Consider the following 27,366-nt stretch of genomic DNA (forward strand, 5'->3'; position numbering starts at 1 on the left):
AAACAGGCAGAATATGGCGCTGCGGTCGGCAACTTCTATATAAAACAGCAAGTATCTGGCTCAGTGGCAGGTTATCAATATTTAAGTGAGTTTCAACGTGGTGTTGCAGTCGGCGCACGAGCAATGAGACACAGCATCTCCGAGGTAGCAATGAAGTGGGAATTTTACCGCACTATCGTTTCACGAGTGTACCGTAAATATTAGGAATCCGGTAAAACATCAAATCTCCGACATCGCTACAACCGGAAAAAGATCTTGCAAGAACGGGACCAACGACAACCGAATAGAATCGTTCAACGTGACAGGAACGTGACAGAAGTGCAACCCCTCCGCAAATTGCTGGAAGTTTCAATGCTGGGCCATTAACAAGTGTCAGCGTGCGGACAATTCAAAGAAACAACATCGATATGGGCTTTCGGAGCCAAAGGGCCACTCGTGTACCCTTGATGATTACACGTCATAAAGCTTTATATCTCACCTGGGCCCCTCAACACCGACGTTGGACTGTTAATGACTGGAAACACGTTGTCTGGTAGGACGAGTCTCGTTTCAAATTGTATCGAGCTTATGGACATGTACGGGTATGGAGATAACCTCATGAATCCATAGATTCTGCATGTCAGCAGAAGACTGTTCAAACTCGTGCAGACTCTTGCATGGTGTGGAGCGTGTGCAGTTGGAGTGATATGGGGCCCCCGATACTTCTAGATACGATTCTGAAAGGTGATGCGCACGTAAGCATCCCGTCTGATCTCCTGCATCCATTCTTGTCCATTGTGCATTCCGACGGACTTGGACAATTCCATCAGGACAATGCGACAACCAACACGCCTAGAACTGCTACAGAGTGCCCCCAGGAACACTCTTCAGATTTTAGGCATTTCCGCTAGGCACCAAATTCCCCAGACGTGAACATTATGGAGCATATATGGGATGCCTTGTAACGTGCTATTGAGAAGAGACTCTAGCCCCTCGTACTCCTGCGGATTTATGGACAGCTCTTTAGGATTCATGGTGTCGGTTCCCTGCAGCACTACTTCAGATATTAGTCGAGTCCATGGCACGTCGTGTTGTGGCACTTGTGCGTGCTCGCGGGGGCCCTACACGATGTTAGGCAGATGTACCAGTTTCTTTGGCTCTTCAGTGTACCGTCATATCACGCACTCCGACATGTGCAATATCATGATGTACTTTGTGCACAATGTTTGCTATAAAGGAGTAATAAAAGCACGATGCAACTGTGTCCGGCCAGCATGCCCGCCGCGGAGCACAGCAAGCAGTTCATCACGTCCGTGGTGGTGGGCAAGGACGTGGTACCGCGCATCGGCCTCCACCAGCTGGAGTCGCTACGCGCCGACCTCATCAACACCATCAAGCGCAGCAAGGACCCCAAGGTGAGTGCCGCGCAGCCCGTCTGCCGTATACTGCACATACAGGGCAAACCAGTCACTAAAGACTCAAACACATTCATCAGGATGCCAACTGTCGAACTACAGGATGTTTCACCCACAGCGATGCCAGTCTGTCCACTGTTATGTGGGAACCTCCGCAAGGAATTTGGGCCACTAATTAGTTAGCTAGTTAGTTAGTATCATGTACCATTTGTACGATTAACCGCGGTGATACAGATCGTGTCATTTTACATTCACATTTCACATTCATATTTAAATCTGACTACATGTTGACCATTTGCAAGTTCTTTTTTTTTAAAAAAATACAGACATGAGTTAGTAGTTCCTATCGACCTCCTTTCATAGATAGAAAAGATACAAATTCCTGTAAGCGCGAGATAAGCCATTGCAAATGTGAAATGCTGGTGCATGTTGAATGCAAGCATGCAAACGCGCTTGCACTGTGTTGTACAGGTGCCGTATGTCAGTTTGTGAGTATTGCTGCACTTGGTCGGTCGTTACAGCGGTGGTTAACGGTGGTTGTGGATGACGCTGGAGTGGTCATCCGATGGTGTCACATGATCCTCTGCTGGAGACAGATCTGATGTTCGGGCAGGCCAGGGCAATGTGTTGACACTGTAGAGCATTCTGGGTTACAACAGCGGCACGAGGGCGAGCGTTATCCTGTTGGAAAACGTCCCCTGAAATGTTGTTCGTAAATGGCAAGACGACAGGTCGAATCACCAGACTGACGTACAAATTTGCAGTCAGGGTGCCGTGAGATAACCACGACCATAACGGCGGCTGTAAATCCAGTGTGTCCTCCACGCAGACAGGCTGGTTGCAGGCCTTCAACTGGCTTCCTCCTAACCAAAACACGGCCATCACCGGCACCGAGAAAGAACCAGCTTTCATAGAAAACACAACAGATCCCCACCCTGCGCTCCAGTGTCCTCTCGCTTAACGCCACCGAAGTCGAAAATGACAGTGGGTTGGGGTCAGTGGAACGTACGCTACAGGTTGTCTGGCTCGGAGCTGTCCTTGAAGAAACCGATTTGTAACAGTTCGTTGTGCCACTATGATGCCAACTGCTGCTGAGATTGCTGCTGCAAGTGAAGTAGGTGCGCCAGAACAGGATCGTCTTCCCTCTCGGCAGTGCCACGTCACCTCCTTGAGCCCGGTCTTCTTGCGACCATATATCCACATGACCACCGCTGCCAGAAATCACGTACAGTGGCTACATTTCTGCCAAGTCGTTGTGCAGTACCGCAGACGGAACATCCAGCTTCTCGTAGCCGTGGTACAGCACCTCTTTCAAACTCACTGAGGTGTAGATGATGTCGTCTTCGGCGCCTTACAGGCATTCTTGATTAACATCGGCGCACAACGTCCAGACTGAAAGGTAAATAGCGGTCACGACTGCTGCAGCGTGTGTTTAAAGCAAACCGGATTTGCACCCTCATAGTGTCTCTATCAGCGCCACTATTACGCCACTGTCGCGGAGTTTGAGTAGACACCATCTTAACAATGTAGAAACACGCCTACCAGCTTTCGTTTATGTCACCCAACTCCTTCTTGGTGTTGCGATATTTTTTCCGTCAGTGTATTTCCAAATAACTTCTTTTACTGAATGAATTAAGGTCAACGTGAAAACATGCAAAGACAGTTTAAAAAATACAAAAAGCAAAAGCTGATTATGCGGTACAAATAATAAATTTAAAATGTTAGGTTACGAGCTTTCTTTGCCAAAAAAAAAAAAAAATGATTATGATCTCATCATAGTTTATGGAGGCAGCTCGTTTGTATTCTGTGGAAATTCTCAGATTTGTTAACGTTTACTGAGAAACCGTGCTCCTCAGATAACTTTTAATTGATTTGAGCTTCCTGAAACTCTCTTCTCTGGAGCAAACGCAACCTGGGGTAGTAAGGATATGATATCTTTCTACTATTTTTTTTATAAGTTAAATTTTATGTGAATAATACAGTGGCTTCTTGAAAGCCTCTCTCTTTTACCAGCGCATACTGTTTGAAACATTCAATTTGAAAAATAAGTTCTCCGTTGTGAAGATTTTCTACACACGTATCTGACAGTTCCTCTGCTTTTGCCTTTACATCATCTGCTTGCATTTCTTGAATTTGGATATCACAGAAAAAGACCAGACTTTGTACAAATTATCTTCAATGCCTAAAACCTTGCACTTAGCTCCGTATCACTCTGTCAATCGTTTCTAACAGCGATGTTCTCGTGAATGCTCGGATACTTCACCCTCACAAAGCTCATCGGCCATTTCATTCTTTCTCTTAACGTTTATTCTAAGAATTCTGTTGAAAGCTCATCTTTTTTTTTAATCTTTGCGCTCAGAAATAGCTTCAGAGGTACAGAAGTCTCTAAAAGCCTTAAGGCACTTGAATATTTCGAGCAGCTTCACCAGTCACAAGGCCTTCTCTCTGCAGAAACTGATTGGATGATCGGTTTTTCTTTTTTCTTTTTAATATTGCATAGTAGAAACAAGTTAAAGCAATGAATTTGAGTTTCCTCTTATTCTTTAAAGTAGTTTTTGCCTCAGTTTTTGTTTCTGGTGTTGTCAAGTTATAAGTTTGAATGCTTCTGGAGCCTTTATGTTGTTGTTGTGGTCTTCAGCCCTGAGACCGGTTTGATGCAGCTCTCCATGCTACTCTATCCTGTGCAAGCTTCTTCATCTCCCAGTACCTACTGCAACCTACATCCTTCTGAATCTGCTTAGTGTATTCATCTCTTGGTCTCCCTCTTCGATTTTTACCCTCCACGCTGCCCTCCAATACTAAATTGGTGATCCCTTGATGTCTCGGAACATGTCCTACCAACCGATCCCTTCTTCTAGTCAAGTTGTGCCACAAGCTCCTCTTCTCCCCAATTCTATTCAATACCTCCTCATTAGTTACGTGATCTACCCATCTAATCTTCAGCATTCTTCTGTAGCACCACACTTCGAAAGCTTCTATTCTCTTCTTGTCTAAACTATTTATCATCCACGTTTCACTTCCATACATGGATACACTCCATACAAATACTTTCAGAAATGATTTCCTGACATTTAAATTTATACTCGATGTTAACAAATTTTTCTTCTTCATAAACGCTTTCCTTGCCATTGCCAGTCTACATTTTATATCCTCTCTATTTCGACTGTGATCAGTTATTTTGCTCCCCAAATAGCAAAACTCGTTTACTACTTTAAGTGTCTCATTTCCTAATCTAATTCCCTCAGCATCACCTGACTTAATTCAACTACATTCCATTATCCTCATTTTGCTTTTGTTGATGTTCATCTTATACCCTCCTTTCAAGACACTGTCCATTCCGTTCAACTGCTCTTCTAAATCCTTTGCTGTCTCTGATAGAATTACAATGTCATCGGCGAACCTCAAAGTTTTTATTTCTTCTCCGTGGATTTTAATACCTACTCCGAATTTTTCTTTTGTTTCCTTTACTGCTGGCTCAATATACAGATTGAATAACATCGGGGAGAGGCTACAACCCTGTCTTACTCCCTTCCCAACCTCTGCTTCCCTTTCATGCGCCTCGACTCTTATAACTGCCATCTGTTTTCTGTACAAATTGTAAATAGCCTTTCGTTCCCTGCATTTTATACCTGCCATCTTCAGAATTTGAAAAAGAGTATTCCACTCAACATTGTCAAAAGCTCTCTCTAAGTCTAGAAATGCTAGAAACGTAGGTTTGCCTTTCCTTAATCTAGCTTCTGAGAGAAGTCGTAGGGTCAGTATTGCCTCACATGTTCCAATATTTCTATGGAATCCAAACTGATCTTCCCCCAGGTCGGGTTTCTACCAGTCCTTCCATTCGTCTGTAAGGAATTTGCGTTAGTATTTTGCATCTGTGACTTATTAAACTGATTGTTCGGTAATTTTCCCATCTGTCAGCACTTGCTTATAACTTCATCAAAATGCTTGTAAACAGCTTCTACTGGCTCTGCATATCACATTCTCTTGCTTCCTGCCACCCTAGAGCCGGTCCAATCGTGAGAGAAAGCACGGTGCCATATTTATGACGCATAGCGTTTCTGCCGCGTGTCAGTCCACTGCGCGGTGATTTTGTCATGTGGCGATTCCGTAGTACCGCAACTTTGGCGCGTGGAGATTTTGTCGCGCAGCGACTTTGTCACGCGGCGATTTTGTCACGCGGCGATTTTGTCGCGTGGCGATTTTGTCACGCGGCAATTATGTCACGCGGCGATTTTGTCACGCGGCGATTATGTCGCGCTGCAATTCCGCCGTACGGCGAACTGTTGCTTGGATTCTATCGAGTGGAATTTCTGAAACACCGCGCGGCGAAAGCCACCGACGCGCGAGTAGCAGCTTCGATGGCGTGAAGTGACGCGCGTGGCCTGCCTGTGCCCGCAGTGGAAGACCATCTTCTGCAGCGCGGTGTGCTGCGGCTGCGCGCCGATGCCGACGTCGGCGGCGGAGCTGCAGGGCGACTCCAGCCTGTGCGAGTACCGGCGCGAGCGGCAGGCGGCGCGGGCGGCGGGGGCGGCCGCCGTCCACCCCTCCGACCCCAGCATCGCGCTCACCGTGCACCAGCCGCTCTACCCGCCGGGCCGCATCATACACGTGGTGCGGCACCACCCCTCCAAGGGAGAGTGAGTACCACCGGCATAGCTGAGCCGGCTGCAGCGGCGGTGCTATCCGATCACATTTCGTCCGAGTACACAAAACACGGATAACAGGTCGTGCATCATTCATTTAAAGCACTCTCAGTCAACTAAACATAGGAAACAAATACCAATAAGTCGTTTTCGAACATTTTTATGCCATCCCTTCTGATGTCCACCCCTACAACTAACAAGCAAACATCAGCAACTTGACCTCGTATTTTAAGGAGAAAAAAATCGCATTTGTAACATATCAGCCCCAGAATTGGCATCGCACGAAAATTGGATCATACTTCTGATAGTACACATTTACGACCTTCTGACATACGACTTTTAAACTTTGCACACGCCAGTTGTCTGCCCATTTGCAGGTGCCTGATGCCCGAGTGCCAAGTACTGTACAGTGGAGTGACAACCAGTGCCCTCCTATTCTCAAAGTGTCAAGTAATGTGCAGTGGTGTGACAACCAGCACCCTCCTATTTGCGGTGTCTAGAAGGTGAGGGACTATTGGGATGGAGGGGAACACGTCTGAAAAAACTGTTTTGAAATCTAGTTCGAGAACATGTTTTACACAATAGAGCACGGTACTTAATATGTCAATCACATGCACATACATGTTCAATATTATGTCTCAGAATCGAAATGAATAAACGTAAGCAACTGAACAATTATTATGAAATGTTGTCAATTATTTTCATTTCACAATTTAATCAGGCAGGTCACGTTGAAGAACAATGGAACTTCTTCACCTTAATAGCATCAGCTTTCCAACACATAGAAAATAACGCACAACAGCGATGTTGTTAATTAAACAGCTCTGTATTACTTCTCTAATGACACTTTTGCTTGCAGGTCCACTGGCACTGTGAAGAGAAACCAACTCATTCCCCTGTACAGCACTTCACCCTCAGGTACTGAGCAGTTGCAGTAGGAAGGGGGGAGTGACAAACAATCGGTGCATGTGAACTTTAAAATCTGTACATTCAGAAGGCCATACCTCTATACCAGCCAAATTATGGCCCAAATTTTCGCACAGAATCGATTGTTGGTGCTGGCATCTTGTTAGTGTGCTTTTTCTCCTTAAAATATGAGATAAAGTTGGTGATGTTTCCTTGTAAGTTTATCCTATTCTCACAGTATTTTTACACAAAAAATGAGTCATTTGTATACAAAATTTTGTTGAAAGTGCTCCAACTGTTCCTGAGTTACACTTTTATGTCACCTCTTTCTACCCCATCTTTCAGCCATAGCGATGCTATGGGTAAACAGACTTGAGAAAACTTCTAGTTGGTGATGATTTGCAGCTAACTCTAAATATAGAAAAATGTATGTTAATGCAGACAAGTAGGCAAAACAAACCGGCAATTTTCAGATACAGCACTGGTAATGTCCTGCTTGACACAGTCGTGTCACTTAAATATCTGACTGGAACATTGTAGATCATTATGGAATGGAACAAGCATGGGAGGATTATGGTAGGAAAGGCAAATGGTCGACTTCAGTTTGTTGGAAGAATTCTTGGAAAAAGTAGTTCATCTATAAAGGAGATCACATATAGCATGACCACATACAGCATGACCTATTCTCAAGTAGTGATCCAGTGTTTGGGATCCATACCAGGCTGGATTAAAAGAATACATCAGAACAATTCAGATTTGGGCTCCTAGATTTGTTACCAGTAGGTCCAAACAACACCCAAGACTTAAGGAAATACTTTAGGAATTGAAATGGGAATCAGTGTAAGGAAGGCGATGTTCTTTTTGAGGAACATTATTGTCAGCATTTAAATAACTGGCATTTGAGCTGACTGCAGAACGATTCTGTTGCCTCCAACATACATTGCATGTAAGGACCACAAAAATAAGTTACAAGAAATTAGGGCTCATACAGAGGGATACAGAAAGTCATTTTTCTGTCATCCCAGTTCCAAGTGGAACATGAAAGGAAATTACTCTTAGTGGTATGGGGTATACTCCACCACACACTGTAATGTCGACTGCAGAGTATCAATGTAGATTGTACTGTCATTGTAACTTTTTCCAAATAGCAGTTAATACATGTGCCATGTTTGGTAGAAATTTCTATAGGAATTACTGAGATATGCTGATGTGCCTCTGTCTTTCCACCACCCTACCTACAGGGTAAAATATTATTGTGTCATCAATGAGCCTAGCAGCACTAAAAATTGTGCACCCAGTACTAAGATGTATCACAGCCTCTAGCCCTCACATCCACCCCTAATTGCAGCAGGGATAGGCCTATACTACCATAGTATTTTTATACAAATACGCAGTCATATGTATACAAAATGTGGTTGAAATTGTTCCAGACATTCCTGAGTTATGCTTTAATATCACTACATTTTCATCTCAACCCCCACCCCCCAAGGAGATGTATGGTTCTTACCATCAGAGCACTTCCTTCCACTTAGTAAGTGGTGTGTGAACCAAGTTTAGTTGAAATTGATCCTGCGATTTAGAATGACATGTGAAACATACATACATAAGTACAAACAATGGAAAATCCTGGATGGGATAATGATAATGTTATGAAAACGATAGTTGCTGCTCACCATATAGCAGAGAAGCTGAGTCGCAGATAGGCAGTACAAAAAGACTGTTAAACAAGTAAGTTTTTGGCCAAAAAAGGCCTCCATCAGAGTTAGACAACACACACACGCAAACTCATGCAAACACAACTCGCACACTTATGACCACAATCACTGGATGCCAAGGCCAGACTTTTTTCATAATATTGTCATTATTCCATGCTGTGTTTTCCATAGTTTGATTTTACCTAAAGTGTTTCCTTCAATCCCTTAACCCAGTGCTATTTTCCTTTGTTACTATTTTCTAACTCATTCCTATACTCTGTGCCCATCCTTCTTTCTCTTCTTCCTTCCTAACTGCACTGTATGCTTTAATTGCATGCCACACAGTATCAAACATCTTGTTCATGCTCAACAGATGGCCATGAGACTGTGCTGATAGTTGGTGCAGCATCTTGTGTCCCATATTGCTCCCACTTACATCATTAATCCTAGAACTCCAAATTAATCACTCTTCCTGTGTCACTTGCATGTTACTTTCCATACCTTCCTGTGCCACCGTATCCTATGACTCCATCTCTCTTATTCCAGTTCACACATACTAACTTCACCTAATCTAGTCAAATATGCTGTCACTCTCCTGCACACTTGTCCACCTACAGATCTGTTACCCACATTTAAATCTTTTTATTTATTTTTTCTTTGGTTTCATTGTGTTGTCACGTTAATTTCAGTTGGTTTTCACCTTTCACTGTTGGTGTACTAATCCAGAGCTCATGGTCTCGTGGTAGCGTTCTTGCTTCCCGAGCATGGGGTCCCGGGTTTGATTCCTAGCGGGGTCGGGGATTTTCATCTGCCTCGAGATGACTGGCTGTTGTCGTGTCATCTTCGTCATCATCATTCATCCCCATTATGGGCAGAGGAAGGCAATGGCAAACCACCTCCACTAGGACCTTGCCTAGTGCCGTGGTGTGGGTCTCCCGCATTGTCCCCTATGCTCTGTCAAGGAGTATGGGACCCCATCATCATCATGGGCCTACTCTCTCAGATTTCATCTTGTTTCCTCACACTTCATCCATTTCATCCTTTCCATAAAATAATCTGGCCTCAGCAGCCAAAGGTTACTTGTTTGATAGTCTTTTTATTGTGCCTATCTGCAACTCAGCATCTTTGCTATATGGTTAGTAGCAACTATTCTTTTCATAATATGTGATACATAAGTATAATCTTTTTACCTCTACCCCACCCCTCTGAGAGATAGATGCTTCTTATAATCACAGCACTTATTTTCAGTGATATGCATAGGGACCACCAAGTTTCTTGAAATTGATCCTGCAATTTAGGAGGAGATGTGAAATGTACATACATACGCACATACAATGATTTTTTTACAAATACTTAGATGACATACAGTACATGGAGCTTAAGAGATTGAATATGTTCTCTTAGTTTTTTATATAGTTTCTAGGAAATACAATCACATTAGCATTTTGTAGAACTAAATGAGTTATTTGGCAATTACCTAGAACAGGTACTTCGGAAGCCCATATGTGATGAAAATATATTTGATCTAATGGCAGCAAACAGACGTGACTTCTTTGAGGGCATCCAGGTTGAAACTGGTAACAGTGAGCATGAGGCAACTATAACAGCAATAATTGCCAAAGTACAAAGTCCAACTAAAATAAGTAAAAAGATTTAGCTGTTCAGAAACCTAGATAAATGGTCTGTACTGTTGTGCCTCAGTGAGAAGCTTGTAATATAGAGCTCTGAATGTAGGTATCTTCTTGTGGCTCAAGTTTAAAAGAACAGTTGACCATACATAATTAGATATGAACCTACCAGCTAAAGCAGCCCCAAACATTTATCTGTTCAGAAATCTAGACAAAGAGGCAGAAGTTTTGCATCTCAGCGAGCATTTTGATACATTTAGCTCTGGAGAGTAGTGTCTAGAGTAACTGTGCCTCAAGATTAAAAGAATAGTGGATCATATACTGGATAGATGTGCATGTAACAGAGGAGGTCATGGTACAGAATTACTGTGAAACTTCTTAACAAACAGAGGCTATTGCATAATAGTCTGTAAAACGAAGCACACAACTATATACACGAAGATAATGAAACTCCTTTTATCATCAACTGTTCAATGACTACCATACCAAAAAGATCCCTCAGAAAACTCAGACATTATGGTCAAATGCAAAGACAGTCATTGGCATCAAAGTTAGTGTTCAGACTCTCAAAGATGACACAGCAACTGAAATTATGGGTAATAAAATGAAAGCATAAACACTGAACTCCATTTTCAAATGTCTCTTTACAAAGGAAAATCAATGGGCATTATTCCAATTCAATTCTTACACCAGTGCAAAGCTGTATGATTAAGATGTTAGTATCAATGGTTCTGAGAAATACCTGAAACTGCTAAAATTGAACAAAGATTCGTGCCTGATAAATACCTATTTGTTTTGTATAGAATTTGTAGACAAGTTACCTCCTTAATATACCCTCAATCAAGAAACTGTGCCGACTACTTGGGAAAAAGCACAGATCACACCAGTCTGTGAGAGGGGTAGCACGAGTAATTCATTAAACTACCATCCCGATATCTTGACGTGAATAAAATTCACCTGTTGCAAGATTCTACAACATATTTTGAACTCAAACTAATGAAGTGTCTCAAACAGAAGAAACTTCTCCATACTCAGCATACAGTGTACATTACCAACATCTGTAGAAACCAGGAATCTAGTCTCAAGATATTTAATTCTACCAGTTGCATATGATGGTATATGACAAATGCTGATACAAGCCATATAATCTCACATACTTTTTTTAATATTCTTCCAAATGTTGACAGTTGTTGCATTTTCAGAGTATTAACCATTTCAAAATGACTTAAAAGTCAAAACTGCAGTTGTGAAAATCATAATAAATAATCTAGTCCATGGCAAAAATGTTCTCATTTAAAAAATACTAACTACATTGCTTAACTATATTATGAAAAGTTGCCACTCACCATAGAGTGGAGATGCTGAGTCACAGATAGACACAACAAAAAGACTGTCACAAATAAAGCTTTCAGTGTGGTTTAACACATCTATCTCCTACTGACCATGCTGTACTTGACTTTATACCTGCAAAAGCATGTTGACATTGCTTAGTCTTAATTTTCAACTGCAGGAAGTCCTCCAGAATCCTTGAGTTGGAAGGCAGGTGTAGATAGTTCTTCATTTTGGGTTCTCTTCAGGAAACCCTGTCTGCCATTAATCCAGTAAATAAATTTCGGCAGATGCAAGAGATTTTACCACACAGGAAATGTAGGAATCACAAAATGCCACAACTCAAGAGAGGAATTTCAAATCAGTTCATCTACACTCCTGGAAATGGAAAAAAGAACACATTGACACCGGTGTGTCAGACTCACCATACTTGCTCCGGACACTGCGAGAGGGCTGTACAAGCAATGATCACACGCATGGCACAGCGGACACACCAGGAACCGCGGTGTTGACCGTCGAATGGCGCTAGCTGCGCAGCATTTATGCACCGCCGCCGTCAGTGTCAGCCAGTTTGCTGTGGCATACGGAGCTCCATCGCAGTCTTTAACACTGGTAGCATGCCGCGACAGCATGGACGTGAACCGTATGTGCAGTTGACGGACTTTGAGCGAGGGCGTATAGTGGGCATGCGGGAGGCCGGGTGGACGTACCGCCGAATTGCTCAACACGTGGGGCGTGAGGTCTCCACAGTACATCGATGTTGTCGCCAGTGGTCGGCGGAAGGTGCACGTGCCCGTCGACCTGGGACCGGACCACAGCGACGCACGGATGCACGCCAAGACCGTAGGACCCTACGCAGTGCCGTAGGGGACCGCACCGCCACTTCCCAGCAAATTAGGGACACTGTTGCTCCTGGGGTATCGGCGAGGACCATTCGCAACCGTCTCCATGAAGCTGGGCTACAGTCCCGAACACCGTTAGGCCATCTTCCGCTCACGCCCCAACATCGTGCAGCCCGCCTCCAGTGGTGTCGCGACAAGCATGAATGGAGGGACGAATGGAGACGTGTCGTCTTCAGCGATGAGAGTCGCTTCTGCCTTGGTGCCAATGATGGTCGTATGCGTGTTTGGCGCCGTTCAGGTGAGCGCCACAATCAGGACTGCATACGACCGAGGCACACAGGGCCAACACCCGGCATCATGGTGTGGGGAGCGATCTCCTACACTGGCCGTACACCACTGGTGATCGTCGAGGGGACACTGAATAGTGCACGGTACATCCAAACCGTCATCGAACCCATCGTTCTACCATTCCTAGACCGGCAAGGGAACTTGCTGTTCCAACAGGACAATGCACGTCCGCATGTATCCCGTGCCACCCAACGTGCTCTAGAAGGTGTAAGTCAACTACCCTGGCCAGCAAGATCTCCGGATCTGTCCCCCATTGAGCATGTTTGGCACTGGATGAAGCGTCGTCTCACGCTGTCTGCACATCCAGCACGAACGCTGGTCCAACTGAGGCGCCAGGTGGAAATGGCGTGGCATCTCTACGATCATCTCCATGGGAGAATAGCAGCCTGCATTGCTGCAAAAGGTGGATATACACTGTACTAGTGCCGACATTGTGCATGCTCTGTTGCCTGTGTCTATGTGCCTGTGGTTCTGTCAGTGTGATCATGTGATGTATCTGACCCCAGGAATGTGTCAATAAAGTTTCTCCTTCCTGGGACAATGAATTCACGGTGTTCTTATTTCAATTTCCAGGAGTGTATATCATGCAGCACAGAAGGGGAAAGAAGGTGCAAACAGTACGTTGCAACAAATCAGTATTTAAATCTGATTTGGGAACCAATAATTTTCCAACACTAGTATATTATTACAGGAAAAGCAACCTGTTACTATTATATTTTGAGGAGAACAGCACCATGCTGAACTTGTTACAAGGAATATAGGAAACTAGAAATTACAGTGTTCTTTCTACAATTAATATTCGCCTTTAATAATCCTTTTATGTGCTTTAAATTTGATTTTAGCTGCAATTTAAAATGGAGCATCAACAGTAAGCCCAGATTCACAACAGCATGGCAATAACTGTAGCAACACTAGGCATAACAAAATGTCATCACATAAAATGTTTCCAGTGACTAATTTCAAACTGTCAAATTCCAAGATATAAAGCTCCATATTATAGTTCTGCTCATTTTTGGCCTACAAATTATGTTAAAGTAATGGAATTCTCCAGCTCTTAAATAAATATGTGCTCTTAAAGTTTCACACTAGCTAAATATTATAATGCTTACCTCTCCTCTCGACAGAAGTAGTTTTCACCATTAACGTGAACACTGCCATTTTTTACTTCTTCCACAGTTAACAACAATGAAAAAGCCTTGTGTAAATGTTGAAATAATGTGTTGGAGTATCATGAAACAGCTTGCCTGCATAAGATAAAATTACCTATTAATCTGTATCAATCAGTTTCTGTATTTACTATATTTTTCTTTCTGGAATTGCAAAGGTATATTACTATCATTACATGTGTGATGGACATTTAACTGTTTCTTGTGACATAAATGTTTGTGTCTAGCATACTAATTTAAACAAAGGTCCCTAAATATACAAGATCAATAATAACTCTTTTGTTAAAACTAGCCTATAAAGATTCAATGAATACAAAAAACTATTGTAAATAAATAATAAAAATAATTGCAACCTGTAATCACAAGGATATTCTTTCACTTTACATCTTCATAAAAAATAATTTGTATGTATAACTAGAATTAGACTCACTGAGATGTATGTATTCATGCCGCATTTGCTAAGACACATGCTCACAGACAGCAGGCCAAAACTATTAATAAGGATAATAAATAAAACACACACACACACACACACACACACACACACACACACACACACACACACTACTGTTATTACTGACTCACAAGTCCTGAATTAGTAGCCCTTATTATAGTACATTTCTATTTTTCCTTTGTAGGCAGAAATATGAGAAGCGATGGAGGTATGTAACCTGCCCACAATACTTCTGTGCATTTCTTCATCTGAAATGCACATTAATGAGGGTATTTAAAGCATGCACATTGGAGTTTCCCATTCTGTGACTGGAAGCATGTGCTCTTGCATCAAAATTTCCCACAGCAGATTGTATCTTCATTCGAATAGTAATGCTAAAAAGCAGCATATTTAATGGAATATTAAAAACATAAGTTCCATACTCAAAAAATTGCAGGATAATAATATTTGTCATGGTGAAAGTGTTTTATGTACTAGAGTGTGAATAAGTAATTTCAGTTTTGTGACTAGCTCTGAGATGAATGAAGTTTTGAATGCATAAAGTCAGTACTCATGGTATAATATGGTGCCTGCTGTTTTGATACGCAATGTATACTAGAGCTGCATCCATACTGAAATTAGTTTCCAAGTACTTTTGCCACATTTTCCAGAAAGTTTATTACTATCCTGCAGTTCTACTTCTTCTATTTTCCCTGTAATTTAAACAACATTTAATAGACATATTTGTAAATAAACAAATCATTTGTTGCTTGATGTAGTATTGGACACTGTACAGTACTTCAATATTACTTCCAAGAAGCCCTTTTTGAACTTTCCAGATGCATGTTATACATTTTGACTTGCAACCTTATTCTATAGCCTTTACAGATTCATGGTTCCTTTAGAGACACTGTGTCAAATTATGGTACATACTTTCTTCAGTAATTTATAATAGAGGAACCAAGGGAAAATTCATCAGTTTGTAGGATATAAATACCACTTGCCTGTCCTCTGTAACCAAAAATACAATATAGCAGGAACATTAATATAATAATGCTTAACAAATATGCATCCAAGAAATAACATGAAATGAAATAAAATGTGTGAATAAATCTTTCATCAAAATTCAGTTAGTGATCTCAAAAGAAATACATTTGCTCTATGTGTGTCATCAGTCCTAACGTGTTTGTCTACCATGCAGCAGGGCCAGGTTCACTTCTTGGCTGGGTTGGAGATTTTCTCTGCTCGTGGACTGGGAGTCATGTTATATTCATCATCATCGACGCACAAGTCACCCAGGGTGGCATCACATGAAATAAGACTTGTAACCCGGCAGCCGAACTTCCTGGATGGGGCTTCCTGGCCATCAATGCCACACGATCATTTCATTTTTTTTCTTTTTTTTATCAATTCCAATTTTTAGTGTGCAACAATCAGTTTCATTTTACAGCATCATAAAATTTTGATGATTAAGCAGCACAGTCATCACTAAAACATGGGAGTCCATTTAATGTGATTGTGTTACTTCCCTAGTATACTATTAAAAATAAAATATTTTTGCATTTAATAATAACTGTCACTTGATAAACATCTGTATAACAATTTCTCACTAGTATTTATGTGTGGCAGAAGAGGGAAAATTCATCCAAATAAATTTAACACTACATACTGATATATAACTCTGCAACAAAATTAATACGATTTTTTTTTTTAAATAGATGAATACAAGGTGTGTGAGAAAACTAATGAGACTGAAAACACTGTAAGCAATCTGGCAATGCTGTGTTATTCTATTTGTGTAGATGGATGTGTTCATCCCTTCCAGGAGCTCAGTGCAAGTTTCAGTTCCATAAAGTCATCGCGTGGTTTTCCAGACCACCATGAAGGAAGTTGTGTTTTTGTTGTGTGTTACGAAAATGGGAAAACAGAATTTAGAACAATGTTATGCCTTGAAGCTTTTTGATATCCTGGAGAATCCACAAGTGTGACTTCTGGAAAGTGGAAACAGACCTATGGGAAAATTCCCTTTCAAGAGTATAAGGCTTCCCTGGCAAAAATTAGTTTGGGAAAATGGAGAACACATTGAAAATGAGCCTCACTCAGGGAGACATTCAAATTCAAAAACCGACAAAAATGTTGAATGTGTACTTGCTCATGTGAGAGCTTGTTCCTCCATGACAAAATTTCACCCAAGTGTTTTACGAAGACATCCTTGAAAGACTCAGGAAAATGGTGACCTGAATGAGACCAGACATTGCAGACAAATGGATACTGCATCCTGTCAATGATCCATTTCACACATCCACTTGAGTCTCATAATTTCTGATCTTAAAAGGAATTCCTGTAGTTCCACATCCCCCTATTCCTTTTCTCATGATCTGAGTCCTTGTGACTCTTTTCTTTTCCTGAAATTGAATAAGTCCTAAAACGACATCATTTTGGGACTCTGGAGAAACGCCCTGAGAACAATGAGTCTGCCAGTGTAAAACTATGAAAGGGAAGTGCTTTGGAGGTGATAATAAAAACTTTAGTAGATAAAAAAATCAATCTCATTACTTTTTTAGTACATCTCATATTAATTACACTTTTTACAATCATAACATTTCAGTTTGTGAGTGATATTTCTGCTGTGTTCCAGAAAGTAGATGACCTATCTAATCTGTGAATAAAGGTTCAAAACATATAATTTCTCCACCCACAAAGCAAATATTTCATATTTATGTTAACATGTAAATCATCAAGTACTCATGTAATCATAGTTTTTATGCTCCTGGTTCGACCTTATAAATAGGAACCTACATATAGTTGCAAATCCACAAAATTGTTTCCTCAATCTTAGTTGACATGATGGAGCTTGGTGCAAACTAATCTTGAGTCTGGTGGAACGATGACAATGAGATGACAACGTCATTTAGTCTCTACACATTATCAATATGGATAATTTTATGTGTTAGATGACTGTGTGACTATCATATGATTTGCATTCACTTTTAAATACTTCTTTCCATTACTTCTGAAGAAGGTCAGAATGCTAGGTATTCTTTACCATGTTCACTGCACTCTGTTTTATATTTTGACATGATGATCATGCATGCAAAACTGATTTTACTCAAAGTGACTCCACACACAACAGCAATAAAGGCTGCAAAAGGTTGCCAATTTCTTAATTGGATGCATAAGAAACCAGTCCTCAAAACTGTTTTCTGATAAACCATAGTCACAAAGTTAAAATTTATTTTGATTACACTTTTCCCATGATACACTAGTGGAAACTGAAAAATGAACATCCATGAAGGCAAGACATAAGAACATTATACTTACACAGTCCATTGTCATAGGATAGTACAGGCAGTGGTTTTTCCAAAGCAGCATGCTGTCAACAAAGTAGCCTAGTATGAAGGGGACCTTTACACAAGAGCCATTCTTGATTTTCTTAATACTTACACAGTTTAGAGGCCATTGGGCCATTGCTCAGGCATCAATTTCTTAAGACAGTGCAACACAGTTCTAAAAAAAAAAAAAAAAAAAAAAAAAAAAAAAAAAAAAAAAAAGAAACAAGAAAGCATCTCACAACATTAGAACATTGCCTTTTATGATCTGATGGTATCCAGAACATAAGCAATATTAGTTAACAAATATGGAATATCACCTTTTTTATTTTTATTACTAATTGCATTAAAACGTCAGTATTTACAATAAATAAAAATTTGTTACAAAAAAGCAGTGGAACAGGCATGGACAGGGGGTCACCCTAGCAAAGATATGGGCTGAAAATGTGGAAATTTGTTGAGAAGTGACTTTGACAAAGGGCAAGTTATTATTATGCTGAGACTGTGAACAAGTATCTCAAAAATTGTTCATGTGCTACTGTCATGAGCATCTACGGAAAGAGGTAGAAGGACAGTGAAACTACCACTAGGCACTAAATGGTTGGACGTCTGTGACTCTTCATTGAATTTGGGTTTTGTCAGCTTGTCTGATCTGTAAAGTATGATAGGTGGTGATCTGTGGTATCTCTGCTGAAACAGCACAATGCTAGTGCCCACACAAGTGTTTCAGAGCACACCATTCATTGTACATTGTTGATGACGGAGTTCGACAGCAGACCACCCTTACATGTTTATATGTTGACCCAACAACATCATCAGTTACGATTGCAGTGGGTACAGAAACATCAGAATTCAACCATCGATTAATAGAAATGTGTCGGCTCTTCAGGCAAATCACAGCTTTGCTACACTAGGTCAATGGTCGTCTCCACAAATGGCATCATAGAAGTGAATGGTGGATCAAAATGTGCAGCGCACCACAGATGCAGGATGTTGGGAGCAGTATTATGCTGTTGGGACGTTCTCCTGTGCTTGCATGGGACCTGTGGCAGTAATGGATGGAATGCTGATAGCTGTGAACCACCTGCATCGCTTCATGCTTGACATCTTCCCCAACAGTGATGTCATCTTTCAGCAGTATAATCATCCATGTCTCAGAGCCAGAACAGTCATACAATGGTTTGATGAGCATTACAGTGAACTCACGTTGATGTCTTAGTGACCAAATTTGCTTGATGTAAATCCTATGGAACACATTTGCAAATCAGCAGATCATTATTTACATGAATTACATGACCTGTGTGTAGAAATATAATGTCACATACCTCCACAACCCTACCACAAACTGGTAGATCCCTGGTATGCAAAATTAGAGATGTATTTCATTCCCAAGACGGACAAGCTAGCTATTAAGCAGATGGCCATAATGTTTCCACTAATCTGTGTATATATTTTCATGCATTTCACATGCCTGTATCAAATTTTAATTTACTTGTGTTTGATTAGTAATTAAAAATTTAAAAATATAATTTTTATTAAAAATTATGATTCACTATTTGTAAATAATGTTTTATTTGATAATAAATACGTAATTTAAATAAAAGTAAAAGTAGAATTTGTGTTTTTAAACTCTGCCTAATGCAAAACACAATGTATTTCTTTTTCTATTTACCCAGGCATGTTTTGATACCTATGTTTCATTTTCTGTGGGTCTCAATTTATTTATGAAATTACTTTACTTCTGAAAATTGCTTACTTTATAGCTTTTTATCAGCTTTTTATCATTTTGGTAGCATGTCATCTTTTTCATCCAGGGATGCACAACTGGGCAAAAAACATGTCATACTGTCAAAATGACAAAAAAGTCATAAAAACAAGCCATTTTCACAAGTAGCATAAATTCACAAATAATCTGAGACCCACAGAAGATGACACAAATGTGTTGAAACATCTTCAACTTTTGTAGTCCTGTCTTCTCAGTTGCATGTAATATTATGGTATATTGGTAATTTTTACTTATGGACTGTCTGACAGCAACCCAAAAAAAAAAAAAAAAAAAAAAATACAATTTTAGTGCCATATGCATTTTGCCTTTATTTTCTGCAAGGCATCATCAGTGGCCTGGAATATGTACATATGTTTGCTTTTTAATTTACATTTTTGTCACTGTTCCTATAGGTTATCAACAGTTCTGGTGGTTGGTATTTCCTATTAAGTAGTAATGTTTTGAACTGTACTTACAGGTTGTGTGGAGAATTTATTACATATTATGCTCCTGTTGCATTTTTGGTGTTGTTCTTCTTTTTATAAATGCCAGTTTGTGGTTTTTTTCCCACATTCCACAGCACTATGAACTGAACGCTTGCTTCAGTGCAATGTTTTGGTTTCTGTTGCCAACTGTCAAATGTTTTTGCCAAAGATCGAATGTTTTTGCCGAACTTTCGAGTGTAATTATTGGAGCATCTGTGATCTGTTCGTGTATGTGTTTGTGTGTGTGTGTGTGTGTGTGTGTGTGTGTGTGTGTGTGTGTGGTGTGTGTGTGTGTGTGTGTGTGTGTGTTTTGGTGTGATAGAATTTTTTTTGGGCTGTGTGTGTGTGTGTGTGTGTGTGTGTGTGTGTGTGTGTGTGTGTGTGTGTGTGTGTGTGTGTCCAGAAGGTGAAGGGGGAAGAGTTTTTTTGTTTTATCATTTCCTTTATTAAGTGTAGTAGGGAAACTGTGCTGATTTGTATTTGTTCATTTATCACATGGTTTGTTTTCTGCTATGGCTTTCTGGATGTGGAAGTTTTCTTGCATTTGTATAAGATGTTTGTCATGGTTGCTTATTCTCATTATTTTCATTTCTTGTTCCATGTTTGTAGGATGATGGTTATGGTGTTTTAAATGTTCTACAAATGTAGAATGGTTTGTTTCATACTTCCAACATCTGATATGTTCTTTGTATTGAGTTTCAAAATTCCTGCATGTCACGCCTATGTATACTGCCTCAAAACTTTGACATTCAAGTTTATATATTCCTGATTGTTGGAGTTTGTCCCTCTTTGTAGCTGGCTGTCTTAAGTGTGATTGGAGCATTTGCCCAGGCTTGAATGCTATTTTGAAGCCCTGCCTCTTTAGGATGTTTCCAACTCTGTGTGTTAGTTTATGTGTGTAGGTCATGGTGTACCATCTGGTTCCTTTCTGTGTGGTGTTGTCATTGTGTGTGTTTGTTGAGTGTGTTTGTAAGTTTTCAGCTTGTGAGTTCTCTTTTATTCTGGAAATGTTGTGTTTGTTTTGTATTTGTGTTTTTATTTTTTGACTGAGCCTGTGTACCACATGTGTGTCATACCCGTTGTTCCTAGCTATTTGTATGATTGTACTCATTTCTTGTTCATAGTTTCTCTTGTTGAGTAGGATTCTGTTTAATCTATGTAACATGTGTCTTAGTGCTGCAAGTGGGGGTGGTTGGATGTAAAATGTATTATTGTGTCTGTGGCTGTTGGTTTTCTAAAGATGTTAAATGTATGTTTGTCATTTTCTTTTTTTATTGTAATGTCAAAACAATTTATTTGATTTTCTTTTTCAAGTGTGAATTTTATATTCTGATGAGCTTTGTTTATTTCTGAATGGAGTTCATCTATTTCTTCACTTGGCTCATCTACCAGACAAATAATGTCATCCACGTATCTGTACCAATATATGATTTTGAAACTTTCATTAGTGGTTATCTTTTCAAATATCTGATTTTCTAGATGACTAATGAAAATGTTTGCTAGTGTTCCTGATATTGGGGATCCCACGGATAGTCCATCACTTTGTAGATAATATTCTTTCTCAAACTGAAAGTAGTTTTTTTCAGTTGTCAGTCTGAGCATATCTGTTATTTCTTTTATTGCGTCTGTGGTGAGGTTGCAGTGGGATGAGAGATTTTGTTCTATGATTTCAATTGTTTCTGTGTTAGTGTTGAAACATGTCTGTTTAAATAATGTGTTTTGCTTAATGCAGAGTTTAAAGTGCAAATTTAATTTACAAACATAGAGAAAAACATTAACAGGATTTTTCAACCTGAGCAATATGATTCCCTTAAAAGCAGAAAGTTGCTACTAACTAGAACTGAATCAGGGATGATGCTCAGCTACCAGTGGATCTTGTAAGTTACAGAAATGTTTTGTACTTTATGGTGCCTGGAAATATTTTGAGCTTCAGAGGCAACTCTTTTTAGAATTTTTTAGATTTGTATAGCACTTCATTAGCAAAATTCAAGAAGGCCAATCCATAGACTCCCTTCAGTCCACTGGAGCTGTATCTGACTTAATGAAAGAGTGGTATGTTGTTTTACACAATATACTGTGTTAGTAATTATTAAAGACATATTAGGAAGTTCGTAACCATTTTAAATTATACAATTAACTGAATTTCAGTGACATTGTATTATACATATGCAAGAAGATGAATGGTCATTCTGAAAGACTACCTGGAACATCGGACATAAATTGTTATCTGTGTGTCATTGTTGGGGCTTGTAGTCCAAGAAAAGTGGACGTATTTGTCATCATGGTTCTGAGAAACAACACTACACATATTCATTCCGGGACCAACACATTTCACAAGCAGTGATTGCTAATCTCATTGTGGCTGTCAGGCAAATTAAAATCAGTATTGCATCTTACATTCAAATGTGGGTCACAAGAGCATTTTTCTGGAAGAAATGATGCAAGCAAGGGTATCATTGATCAGATTTCCTGTTATACCTCCTCATCAGATCACCAAACAACCCACACTGATGCTGTAACAGACTACTCAGCTGTAGTGTCTTTAAGTGATGACAGCAGATTCCAGATTAGTGTCATTTCTGATTGTTTGGTAGCATGTTACTGAACAGGTGAGCAGCACCCACTGGATTGTCAGGCAGCAATGTATGAGACCAACCTACAGAGACACATCTCTGTGTCTGTTCAATGAACACTGAACAGGACATGATATTTACAGCCCATCAACCAGTCTTTTCTCTTACTATTCCTAAAGCATTAGAAATATGTATTCTTCTAGCACAACATTATATATGAACACCATAGCTTACATGGTTTCCAAGACATTCACCTACACTCCTGACCAGCATGGTCATCAAACCTGTCTTTCATTAATATTTGGGGATATGTTGTACCCATTTCTGGAATATTCTACCATCCTGAAAATATTCTTCATATGTGTAAAATTTCCACATCCATCTTTAGTAATTGCTGTATGGATCAGCAAAATACATATCCAATAAAAAAAAAGATAAAATAAGTGTAATAGGAAATGGAAATAGTTGTTGTTGCTGATATCAGTGTGAAGAAAATTTCGACGCATCTCACTGTATGCTAGTCTCTCTCTCCATTTCTGCATAGCTACTGCAACCTACATCCATTTGACGTTGTTCACTTTAAAAAGTCCTTGATATTCCTCTACAATTTTTCACTTTTCACTTGTATATGTAAGCATAGTGCAACTAGGAATGATATGTGGAGCAGTAACATCACTGTTAATGTAATTCTTAAGATGAAATTAATTGCTACAATGTGTTGGTGCAAGACCATAGATCGAGACAGTTTTCATTCTCCTGGGAAAACAAAAACCTGCATAACATGAATCAGTTTATGTGTAGATTTCTCTAGTTGTATTGAATTTCAGTAATTGGCTTGTACAGATATTTCAATTTTAATAACTGGAGTAAAACTTTAAATGTTCAACTATTACAGGTGTCAAGACACAAAGTAGTTAATGACACCACCTACCAGTAGGCACTGATTGAAATCAATGGGGAAAATTAAATATTTGTGCTGGACTTGGATTTAAACCTGTATCTCCTGCTTACTAGGCAGATGCACTGATGACCATGCCATCCATATACAGTGGTCATCGCAACTGCATGGACTATCCTAGCATGCCTCCCATCAGATACAATTGCTCAACATATTTGCGTACTACTGCTGTGATGCCACTTGCCCAGTATCTTAGTTACTTGCGGCATTCTGCTGATTACCTTAAGGGTTCGAGCATGGTGTGTATCTGCACAGCATTGATCAGTGGCTGTCCTCACATTAATTACATACATGGTGTCACTGGCATCTAATGTCATTAATTCTTTTGTGTCTTCATTCATAGTGGCTGTAGAATCAAAATGCCATCTGTTCTTTAGGACATCTCTGAAAGAACAGACACCATATACACGCCTGGAAATTGAAATAAGAACACCGTGAATTCATTGTCCCAGGAAGGAGAAACTGTATTGACACATTCCTGGGGTCAGATACATCACATGATCACACTGACAGAACCACAGGCACATAGACACAGGCAACAGAGCATACACAATGTATATCCACCTTTCGCAGCAATGCAGGCTGCTATTCTCCCATGGAGACGATCGTAGAGATGCTGGATGTAGTCCTGTGGAACGGCTTGCCATGCCATTTCCACCTGGCGCCTCAGTTGGACCAGCGTTCGTACTGGACGTGCAGACCACGTGAGGCGACGCTTCATCCAGTCCCAAACATGCTCAATGGGGGACAGATCCGGAGATCTTGCTGGCCAGGGTAGTTGACTTACACCTTCTAGAGCACGTTGGGTGGCACGGGATACATGCGGACGTGCATTGTCCTGTTGGAACAGCAAGTTCCCTTGCCGGTCTAGGAATGGTAGAACGATGGGTTTGATGATGGTTTGGATGTACCGTGCACTATTCAGTGTCCCCTCGATGATCACCAGTGGTGTACGGCCAGTGTAGGAGATCGCTCCCCACACCATGATGCTGGGTGTTGGCCCTGTGTGCCTCGGTCGTATGCAGTCCTGATTGTGGCGCTCATCTGCACGGCGCCAAACACGCATACGACCATCATTGGCACCAAGGCAGAAGCGACTCTCATCGCTGAAGACGACACGTCTCCATTCGTCCCTCCATTCACGCCTGTCGCGACACCACTGGAGGCGGGCTGCACGATGTTGGGGCGTGAGCGGAAGACGGCCTAATGGTGTGCGGGACCGTAGCCCAGCTTCATGGAGACGGTTGCGAATGGTCCTCGCCGATACCCCAGGAGCAACAGTGTCCCTAATTTGCTGGGAAGTGGCGGTGCAGTCCCCTACGGCACTGCGTAGGATCCTACGGTCTTGGCGTGCATCCGTGCGTCGCTGCGGTCCGGTCCCAGGTCGACGGGCACGTGCACCTTCCGCCGACCACTGGCGACAACATCGATGTACTGTGGAGACCTCACGCCCCACGTGTTGAGCAATTCGGCGGTACGTCCACCCGGCCTCCCGCATGCCTACTATACACCCTCGCTCAAAGTCCGTCAACTGCACATACGGTTCACGTCCACGCTGTCGCGGCATGCTACCAGTGTTAAAGACTGCGATGGAGCTCCGTATGCCACGGCAAACTGGCTGACACTGACGGCGGCGGTGCACAAATGCTGCGCAGCTAGCGCCATTCGACGGCCAACACCGCGGTTCCTGGTGTGTCCGCTGTGCCATGCGTGTGATCATTGCTTGTACAGCCCTCTCGCAGTGTCCGGAGCAAGTATGGTGGGTCTGACACACCAGTGTCAATGTGTTCTTTTTTCCATTTCCAGGAGTGTATATAATTAAGGCAAGGATGGCCAAGGATTACTTTTGTGTGAGTGCACACCACATTCAAACTCTTATGGGAATCAGCAAAATGCTGTGAGTAATGAGGATAATGGCAAGTGATCCTATGTCAGTAATTTGTGTATAAGCTGAAATTTTGGATCTGACGGGAGGGTGCTAAGCAAGCAGGAGACCTAGGTTTGAATCCCGGTATAGCATGAATTTTCAACTTTCTCCAATGATTTAAATAAATGCCCATTATCACCTAATGTCATTAAATCCTTTGTGTCTTGATTCATAGTGGCTGCAGGATAAAAATGGTGACTGTTCTTTCAGACATGTCTGAAAGAGCAGAGACAGCCCAATATATTTCAGGCCTCTGTGAAAGGAATGGTAACAACATCTGTTTGGTTTAAGATCCAAGATAGCATAGGAAGTGTAAACAGAGAACTTTTACATTTACAGTTGGTTGCTTGTGACTATTTAATCATGAATCACAGTAGAGTGTGTACATTAACTAACTTTTAATTGAGTGATCAGCAGTTTTCATACTGTATGAAACAATAATGCTAATATTAGATATAATTTCTTTCCAGGATATTGCCTAAATTTCCTTTCAGATCTTGGCTAAGTGATTATTTAGTAAACCAGCAGCTTTAACTGATGCTACAAAGCTCCTGCAAATTAAATGAAAGTAAAGCAGTATACTACAATTGCCTGCAAACAGTATTGATTTGCTCAGCTTTTGTGACAAATATTTTCTTGATTTATACAACTAGGTATGATTATAAATTGTACAGCTGGTACCAGTAGTTGCATTATTTAGCAGTGCATGGATTTCATCTTGCTTAATTGTAGACCATGTAAAGTGATAATTTGAAGTGAACCATATAGAAATCTTTTATGTGTAAGTGGTAACAGCATAGCCAAACATTTTTTTACAAGGAACAAGCTCCTCTGGAATAATTTGCTTCAATTCACCAAACATAACACATGTAATACTTAATTCAACCATTCATAAGTTCCCATTTTTAATATATTTGAACATTTGCTCCCATTACAGTAGTGTTTCTCTAAAATTAATGCAATTTTGAAATTGTGGGTAGATTATTTTCCTTAAAGAAATACATCAGAAAAGTAGTGAACATACGGGTATGGATATACTGTAATTAGACTATAAAAAAGAGTGTTACATCACTTGTATTACTTTCAGTTATGACTAACAACTAGAAACTGCTAAAGAAAGCACCTGTGATGTGCAGAATACTGCAATCTTTTTTCCTTCATCTCAAAGAAGAGGAATTACATTTGCTATCTTATAAAAATGTACAGTCACATGCAACCTCAGTTTGTAAAGTTTATTCAGCTTTTACATTTCATCTTCTTACTCTCATACTTTACCTTCAACTTTCAAACTAAGGAAAGGAAAAAAGTACTCATGTTTCACCAATGTAATCTGATAATAAGTCTGGCAACAAGTGTACCACATTGGTGGTGTAGCAACGACTGACTACTAGAAGACTATCATTCATCTTTGATGTTATGATCTTTGACTTTGCTCTCTTTGTCTTTGTGTCTGTGTATCATTACAAGTTGTTCAACTGTATTGTGCATCTATGTTTAACTAAAGTTATTTTTTTTTTTACAAAAAATTGCTTGTTGGTAGTTTCCACCCCCTTACCTTATTATTGTTAAGACTAGAATTATCACAGAGGTATAACATAAGTAAACTGATAACCACTTTTTAAACCACATTACTATCATAAATACTCAAAGATGATTGTAAGAGCATTATCATGGGAACTTTTATGTATCAGACTGTCTATTGACATTCCAGGAGACTGTATTTGAACTGATATGCTTACAAGTAATGCTTTCAGCATAATAATAGAACATATTGGGTACAGCTTGGATAACAGAGTGAGTAAAATCAACCAGAAACATAGGCAGCTTGTAATGGAAAGACAGTCAGTTTGTAATGGAAGTGTTTAGTAGTGAATAGGTTCATAAACAAATAACTGAAATTAATTTTTTTTCCCTACTCATTAGCCTGTATGCTACAACTGGCATTT

The 27,366-nt window shown here is 40.4% G+C and overlaps 1 protein-coding gene across 1 annotated transcript in view; it reads left to right on the forward strand.

Moving 5' to 3' along the window:
- LOC124712461 (diacylglycerol lipase-alpha) overlaps positions 1-27,366 on the forward strand; it is a 402,074-nt gene that overhangs the window by 246,886 nt on the left and 127,822 nt on the right. The window contains exons 11-13 of the mRNA XM_047242757.1: positions 1,253-1,394; positions 5,793-6,031; positions 14,589-14,612. Of these exons, the coding sequence (XP_047098713.1) occupies positions 1,253-1,394; positions 5,793-6,031; positions 14,589-14,612 (405 nt within the window). The remainder of the gene's footprint in view (positions 1-1,252; positions 1,395-5,792; positions 6,032-14,588; positions 14,613-27,366) is intronic.

The sequence above is a fragment of the Schistocerca piceifrons genome, chromosome 8 (genome assembly GCF_021461385.2).
Source record: "Schistocerca piceifrons isolate TAMUIC-IGC-003096 chromosome 8, iqSchPice1.1, whole genome shotgun sequence".
Lineage (NCBI taxonomy): Eukaryota > Metazoa > Arthropoda > Insecta > Orthoptera > Acrididae > Schistocerca > Schistocerca piceifrons.